We start from the raw sequence: 9,156 nt of genomic DNA, 5'->3' as shown, positions 1-9,156 counted from the left end.
TGTTCCTAAACGCTTCCACAGAAAAGAATGATTCGTCACTCCATAAAACACTTTCTTGCCGCACAGTTTTTGTACTTACATTAATGCCAGCCCAATGCCAATGTCATCTGACGCTTGATATTGTGCTTGGTGATGTGAGGCTTGCATGCAGCTGCACGGCCATGGAAACTCATTCCATTAAGCTCCCACTGCACAGTTTTTGTATATATACGTTAGTGCCAGTGGAAGTTCGGAACTCTTCAGCTATGGAATCAGCAGAGCGCTGGCGACTTTTACACACCATGCGCTTTAGCAGTCATTGATCCCACTCTGTCATTTTACGTGGTTTTCTGCTTTTTAGTTGAGTTATTGTTATTCCTAAATGCTTCCACTTTCTAATAATATCACTTACAGTTGATCATGGTATATCCAGCAGGGATGAAATGTCACGAACTGTCTTATTGCAAAGGTGGCATCCTATCACAGTACCACGCTTGATGTCACTGAGCTCTTCAGTATGACCCATTTTTGTATCACAAATGTTTGCAAATGGAGACTGAATGGTTAGGTGCTTGATTTTATACACCTCTGGAAACATGTCTGATTGAATTTCAATTTAATAATTAACAGGTGTGGCCAAATACTTTAGTCCATATAGTGTATATAGTAAGTTTAAAAGCAACTACAAATCTGGTCTAAGAGTTGAAGTTGATCTGAAAAAGAGCAGCCTTATATCCATATATTCTGCAACATCAATATTCAAAAATAGCTGGATTGTTCAGAAAGAAAGAAAAAGCAGCATGGCAACTTTCAGGCACAGTTCCAAGAGGACTCTGGGAGTAGATGCAGACTAAAGTGGTAATCACAGTTTTCCAATAAAATTGTTATAGCAATGTCCATACATACATTGAGTTCAGAGTATTAGCATACGTATAGCAATCCACAAGGTCTGAAATATCAATTATTGTTTCTGGCAAAAGTATTACAGAATATTAATTCTCCAGCCAGAGAAACTGTAGTGCAAGGGGTGAGCAGCCGGCAGGATACAAATGAAAACTGCTTCAGCATGAGACAGAGTCAGAACTGGAAGCCAGGTCAATGTAGCAAATGATAGATAAGTGGTGGTCAGCCGGAGAACTGGGTCACTATGGCAAGCAGCAATGAATGTATTTATGTATGCTGTGCATTCCTACTAGATGTAAATACCCATATTGATTTATTACCAAGAGTGCATTTACTTTACTAGCAATAATCTATTCTATGTATAATATCTGGATTCTGGTCAGGAATTTATCTGTCAGAAGTACTGACATTGTAAAAATGATACAGGGTTCAGGTAAGGTGATTTCTCAAGTCTAAGAAAACAGTTATGTGATTTTTTTTAATCACAATTTAGTTTTTGTTATTTAAATATGTTGCAATTAAAACATTACATGTTGTGTACAATAGCCAAGTGTATGTCCTTCTTTTTTAAAAAAAATTCAATAACAAGTAACCTTGTTTCGAAGACTTCTTGTTTTCAGTTACAATGTTTGCATCTCTCACCCGGATAGGGGACCTCATTTATAAAGCCCACAAGAAGTGCAACACAAATCGCTTTAGTTTTGCACTGAAGCTCTTATGTAGTCCACTCAGTGAAATTTAATGTGTACAAATACTTTACATTCTTTGGAGACACATCTGCAAATCACAAAGTTTTTTGTGCGCTTGGAAACTAAAAAATCAGAGGAGGGCACTTGTAAAAGGGTATATGTCACATCAAAGTACAACCTCCTACCACTTTAGATATCCACCAGCTTTGAGCTGGTACAAACATTAAGGGGTAAATGCATAACTACCTACTCTCCCGAAATTTACGGGAGGCTCCCGAATTTCGGACGAGTAGGCAATCCCTCCCCCTACACTACTCAATGCAGTGAATTTACGCATTTTACTGAGGGGGTGTGGCTATTGTGATGCAAAGACGTCACCACGCCCCCTCCTATCCCCTATCACATGACCTGTCCTGCCGGAGGACAGAGTCACAAAGTCGGCAACTATGGGTAAATGTATTAAGGTACGATTTGTCATTTTAAGCCAGAGTTTAAACTCGTTGATGTATTTAAGTGTGAGTTGATAGAAAATCGCCAGTAAAGTGTTTTTTTCAAAATCGCCATTTCCAAAATCGTTGCACATCACAGTCCCAACGTTTTGCCACTCTGACAATGCAAGTCGACAAATGTATGAAGCTGTGATTTTGCAAACTCGCCCCAAGTTTGAACTGAAAATCGCCAGAATCAACACACTGGTTTCTGTAAGTAACACATCACTGTTACACTGCTGGTCAATGGTAATATAAGAGGAGACACAATGCAAGTAAAGCATGATTTATGTTTTAGAGGGGCAAAAATGATTTCAAATGATCCTACGGGCGACAAATTATTTTATGAATAAATTAGTTGTGCAAATTTCTGTAATGAACATATGGTTTTTTTAAAAAAAAAAAATGTATTATTATATTGGGATACTATCTAACTACAAATGAGGCAATAATTTTTTTTCTCATGACATTGCAACACTTAATATTTCTAGATGGGGACACCATTTAAAGTACTTGGGACACTACAACCCGCTGCTTTTTATAGGTGTGATTAGCAAACACATCAGCCATTGATCTATGCAGGATAATGAGGACTTTAAAAAGGGACCCAAATGGCAATTACTCTGAGGGTGGTTGAAAATGGTGTTAAGAAAAATATTGTTGCCTATTTTCGAACACCGACTCCTCAATTTCGGGTAATGTAGACACAGGTTCTAAGGTTATGAACTCCTCAGATTTCATGTCTGGTGCCTTTCTTTCTGGTGTGTCCACATTGGCCTCCCTGGCGCCTTGTGACATTCCTTATGAATTAGAAAAAAACACCATTAATAACCATTATCAGGACAAGAGTAGTTACAGGTGCTTTTCATTAAAGGCAAAAGATTACTAGCATTTATTACACCTTCCACTACAACATAAGTGGATTTACCTCATCACTTTCCTGGCTTGTCACTGTCGGTGCTGGTGCTCTCTGCTTTTGGGTGAAGGCTGTGTATAGAATAAATTGAAAGGTTTGATATTAATGTTTTTACTGTGCAAAAAAAAACATATACCAAAATATATATATATATATATATATATATATATATATATATATATATATATTTATTTATTTATATTATTTAAAAATGTTCAGGCTTCTGTTTTCAATGTGCATAAAAATCAAACATTTACATGCTGCAGAATAGCTGTTTGAACATAAAGGATAAAGCTTTGCACCATTATACATTAACCACTAGTCTTAGGTTGGGACACAGGTCTGTCTGTGTCCCGCACGTTAATTCGAGGAGCTCAATTGGGATGAGCTACTTGAACTCCTCCTCATAAGAGGTGTAGGTCATCACCATAGCGGGCCCACAACCAGTCCCTGCAGCTGCACTTCTCTCATTAGCCATTTTATCTTTGACTTTGAGTTGTATGCCACTGATGTGTTTGCAGCAGTTTTCAGTGGGGCCCACCGCATTCACTGCATCACATAATTGTGACCACAGCTGCTTCTTACGTACAAATGTGGTTTTTGCAGCTAGGTCCCCAAAATCTGTTTATGCACGGCCACTAAATTGTGTATGAGTCCATAGTTTTTCTCAAAACTAAAACACACATTGCACCAAGACTTTAGTTTCCCAACAGAAGGGCCTGCCTGTTCCTCCTGCTCCTCTCTCTCTTCCTCCCCACTGTCCCCAGCCTCCTAAGCTCTCCTTCCTGTCACCATGCTGACAGACAAAGAACACACAGAGGAAAGACAAAACAACTAACTAATAGACTCACAAATAGAACACAGGGGAAAGACATAACCACAAACACATACACTCACAAACCAAGCACAGGGGAAATACAGAAAACAACAAAAAACAACAGTCACCAAAAAAAAAAATATTACTAAACACACAGACAATAAGACAAATAAGACAAACAAAACAAACAAATCTCACTTTCCACGCTCCTTAATACAAAATAAACTCTCTCTTACACTGTCACTTGCTCTCTATGCTCCTGAAATTTTGCATGTAAACCATAGTTGCCTACTCTCCCGGAATGTCCGGGAGACTCCCGAATTTTTGTGAGTTCTCCCGGACTCCCGGGAGAGCAGGACAACATTCTGGGTCCAGCTCACCTCGTTTGTGAAGTGTGTGGGGGTGGGGCTAAACGTGTCATCATGCCCGCCCCCACCCACCGCTAGGCTGAAATGGGCAAATATTGACAGGGGCGTGGCCTACCAGCACGATTCACTTGGTCACGCCCCCAAGATGGAGCCCCCTCCCGGACAGCTGGCTGCAAAAGTTGGTAAGTATGATGTAAACCTTCAATCAGAAATGAGTATTGGTTTGAAAATGGCGATTTTACAGCTAAACACGGGCGAATCACTGCACATTGCTTGAGATTGACAGCGATTTCTTAAAGACTATGAAGCACTAGTTAATACATATGGCAACTTGGCTCAAATCACCAGCGATCTTGAGCAATTTGCTGCGATTTTAAATTGCTGCAAGAATCGCAGCTTGATACTTTTACCCCCAAATGGGTTTTTTTTGCAGAGAAAACTGACTGTACCTTGCAGCAAAGCATGGAAGTACCTAAACCTGCACCATTTCCACCTTTGTATCTAATTTCAATAATATTACACCCCAAATCTCAATTTTTCCACTAGTTTGCAAAATTAGGCACACCTGTGAGCCTACTCGGCACTTAGCAAGGACTCCCCTCACTATGCTTAACTCCTCCAATCCTTTGGTACAAACATCTGCTTCTTTGCAAATGCAGCCATTTGTTCCGCAAATCTACGGCGGAAATCAAAGCGCACCAGTGCAAATTGAGGAATGTCATGTCAAAGAGTATTTGTGGGGGCGTACTAAAAGGAATTTCTACTAAGAGGAATGCCAATGACTATAATGATAGCAAACTGAACTTTTATGTATATGTAAAAAATAACTTACACATATGAATTATATCTTCCACACCCTTATTTCTAAGATACATGGTCATGTTTTGCATGTGGAATGATATGGTGTATAAAACAGCTGTCATTCCATAGTAATCAGCCGACATTCCACATTATGACACTTGTGTAGTGGGGTACAGGTATAGGGGAGGGCATAGGCAAAGGATTTAGTGTGTGGGATTAGGGGTTCCCTGAGAAATAGGAGTGTTTTTATGAGAAAAATGCAATTTTCTATTGATATTTCTGCATTAACTTGGTGTATAAAACAGCTGTCATTCCATGTCATTTCATATGTAAAACATGACCAAGTATCTTAGCAAAACTGTGAGAAAGATATAATTCATAAGTGTATAATTTTTTTAAAATATACATAAAAGTTCAATTTGCTATAATTGTAGTCATTCCTTTCACCAGACTGGAGCTGTCATTTATTTTAGTGCGTCCCTATTTTGTGCTTCATTAATGAGGTCAGGATTCTTTATCACAACTAGGAAATGGGTTTCCTTTTGTCCTAGCTCTCTGCTGTGTGAGAGTGCCCCAGGCTGCAGGCAGACGGCACACATTGCTATGCACTCCACAGGTTTCTATGCCTCTAGCAGTGAAAGGGTGTGCTGAGAAAGAGGGCGGTATGTGTGATCCTCCCTCAAACACACAGAGATATACGCCCAGCAAGGCACACACATAACCATAGGACTAATCTTAGTGCAGTCACTGGGTATGCCCCAGCTAGCCTTATTTATGATGTCCCAGGCTGCCGGCAGCGTGGCCCTGATAGCAGCTCCCTTGTCCTTTCTCCGGGGCTGGCATCAGGCTATTTAGTGTAGTGACAAAATCTGAGCAAACATGCCGGGGAGCGACACAGGGATAGCTGTGGACAGGACCTACTCTGATCCGGAGAGGCACCAGAGAATCAAGAAAAGGGTAAGAAATCTAAGCTAATTACAATTGATCAATAATTTGCTGGTGATCAGAGGGAAGCAACCTGTAGCTCTCCAGTTGGTGTGGAACTACTGGTCCCAGCATGCCTTACCACCTTTATGGTGGGTCCTTTAGTACCACAGAAGCTGGTGAAGACCACACTATCTCGTTTTAGCATTGTGTAATTACTGTGTGATCTTTTCTGTTATAGCAAACCTAGGTTATGTGACACTAACATTATATGCAATGCAATGTAAGTCCCTCTTACCACGATAATGTGTGTAAGTTATCTAATAAACGTGTTGATATTGTTATCCAGAATCGGTTCAGCTGCTGCTTCTGGAAGATGCATTCATTAGGCGCCATTTACAATGTGTATATATAGGGTACGTGTACAGTATGGGAAGTTGAAGTACGCGTCATTTCAGTGTACTTCTATATGTATAATGCAGTTACAGTACTGTTTAATGGTAACTCGCAGGACCCACCGCTTTGTTGCTGGAATCTGTCAGATGTTAATGAGCAGTTGATCGCTCACATGGAGAGTGAGAGAGACTGCTGTCAATAGCTTTAGATCAGGAATACCATCTACTTCATTGTGTTTCCACTTAGCACAGATATCTGTTTTAAATATCTGTCAAGTCTATACAGGTCATTATGACAAGCTTCACCTACGGGGAGCACACTGCTGGAAAAGGGTTGAGCTTTATGTCCGTGTATGTTTATCTATGCACAATATATTCTGTTATTGCTGCAAACTAATGATACTATTAATACAGTCTTAATGACTCATCTGCGTGTTTAAATGTCAGTAATACTAATACATGCTGCCTTTCCATACCATGCGGTTTTTCTGATGTTATGCTTGAGACAGTGGTGCAGCAATTCTGATTGTGTTTGTGTACGATTTCATATTGTAATTCTATGTTGAAGTAATTTTGTTACTGCTTTATTGCATTTGAGAATGCTAATTCACAAGAACGGACCTCAGATAAAATATCAATTTTTATTTGACCTACCACTTGTCTGATAACAGTTGGCAGCAGGATATTATCATATTACTTGTTTTATGTACTTAAATTGTGCACTGTTTCCTTCATCATCAGCTATTTATATAGCGCTACTAATTCCGCAGCGCTGCACAGAGAACTCACTCACATCAGTCCCTTCCCCATTGGAGCTTACAGTCTAAATTACCTAACATGCACATATAGGCAGACAGACTGGGTCAATTTGTTAGCAGCCAACTAACCTACTAATATGTTTTTGGAATGTGGGAGGATACCGGAGTATCCGGAGGAAACACACGCAAACACGGGGAGAGCATGCAAACTCCACACAGATAAGGCCATGTTTGGGAATCAAACTCATAACCCCAGTGCTGTAAGCCACCGTGCTTCCTTAACTGGAAGATGCCCTGGGCCGGTCCCATAGTGGGCTAACTTGGGATGGGTCACAGGGCCACCTGCATGTTTTTCGTTTAAAATGTTACTAATAAGCTGCTGAGTCGAGTCTTGACCCCCAGGCTACAATTTGCCAGCCCTCCCCTGCCATGTACTAAAGGAAGTTAAAGGGTTTTTAATATATAGGGCATATTTACTATGAACCGCATTTTAAACACAATTTCATTCATTATCAAGCTAAGAAATTAATTATCGTGACTATTTTTTACAGTTCTTCTTTGGAACAGCTGTTCCTGTCAAAAAACTGTCTCTTATGTCCTCTATGGTCGCTATCGGAGGGGAGAAGCAGGTAAGTTGCGATGAGGAATCTGAAGATCCCTCTACCGCAATGCTCTCCCCATAGGCTTCAATGTCTGACGCCAGCTTCGATTTTCAGAACTTATCAAATTGCACTAAATAGTCGTCCTGATAGACATCTATGGGGACTGCTTTTAAGCTTGAAGAAAAAGGTAAATCATAGATGTCGTAGATATCTGCTGCAATGCCCTGTTAATAAATTTCAACTATCCTTAAAAATGGGGCTATCCCCTGGAAACTGACGTTTTCATGGGATTTTTATGTAAAAATTGATTGATAAATAGGCCTCTGTCTGCTGCTCAAGCTGAGATCCTCTCTTCCATTCTCAACTCTCTGTAGGTTTATTTTCCATATCTACTGAGAAGCTTATGTACCAGCTGTATATTGTAGTGGGGCTTATTATGAATAGTAATGGGATATTGCCTTGGAGTGAGACTGTAAATGCAGATTTGCTTGGCTATATTGTCCAGGAACTTGCTAGCTTTTCCTGTAGGGATTTTAGGGGGTTGTGTTCTATCTGTTATCACTGCACCACCCAGGTCATTAGAGTTCTCCCATGGTGTTTGTTCAGGTCTGTCTGTAGCTCTCTAACTGCCAAAGTCTCACATTATTTTCCCGCTGATAATAATATCAATCGCCCTTTCTCCCTTTTTAAAGCTGTGATACTGCGGTATCTGAATTACTTATCATATTTGCATTTCTTGTATTAGATCTTATTTTTTTATTTGATTGGGCAGTTATATTGATAAGGATTTGCCAAGTAAACAATAGATAAATATATCATCATGATCACCAGTTATTTATATAGCGCCACTAATCCCACAGCGCTGTACAGAGAACTCGCTCACATCAGTCCCTGCCCCATTGGAGCTTACAGTCTAAATTCCCTAACATATACACAGAGAGAGAAAGAGAGACTATGGTTAATTATGTTTAATGTTCCCTATCTTTGTAAAGCATTACAGAACATTTATGCTATATAATAAATGATCACCACTCTGGAAATGACGGGTGCATGGAAAGTTTCCTTACCAAATTATTTGGGGAAGTATCAGATATCTGTTTTTTCAAAGCATTGAGAGTTCTAAATACATTTTTTTTATTATTCTTATTGAATGTCATAGTATGAAATTTGATTTTCCTTTTCTAGACCGAAGGTTTAACAATTGTACAAACTGTTAGATAGTTTAAGTTTTATTAAACAAGATACCCAGTTTAGACATTTTTAAAATCGGACATGTCTGAAATACGCATTGCTGTATGGGAGTTTGCTCAGATTCACACTACATCTCATTTTAAATGTCCCCCTCAGAGCAGGTCAAAAGATAGTGTTGAAATTAAAGCTATCTGCGTCTTTCAGACTGAATTAAGTCAATAAAGGCTCATTGAATCGATTTGTTGAGTCAAAATGCCATTATGCAGTGTTCCAAACACTATACACAATATGAGTAACCTCTTATGAATGTCTCCCAATCATCAGG

The 9,156-nt window shown here is 39.5% G+C and overlaps 1 protein-coding gene across 1 annotated transcript in view; it reads left to right on the top strand.

The window, feature by feature from the left end:
* The first annotated feature begins 5,676 nt into the window (after nucleotides 1-5,676).
* TMCC3 (transmembrane and coiled-coil domain family 3) overlaps nucleotides 5,677-9,156 on the top strand; it is a 54,451-nt gene continuing 50,971 nt past the window's right edge. The window contains exon 1 of the mRNA XM_075209407.1: nucleotides 5,677-5,918. Coding sequence (XP_075065508.1) covers nucleotides 5,841-5,918 — 78 coding nt within the window. The 5' untranslated portion in view covers nucleotides 5,677-5,840. The remainder of the gene's footprint in view (nucleotides 5,919-9,156) is intronic.

This window comes from Mixophyes fleayi, chromosome 4, assembly GCF_038048845.1.
Source record: "Mixophyes fleayi isolate aMixFle1 chromosome 4, aMixFle1.hap1, whole genome shotgun sequence".
Classification (NCBI taxonomy): domain Eukaryota; kingdom Metazoa; phylum Chordata; class Amphibia; order Anura; family Limnodynastidae; genus Mixophyes; species Mixophyes fleayi.
The sequence above is the reverse complement of the archived record's forward strand: the minus strand, read 5'-3'. Positions and strand labels throughout refer to the sequence as shown.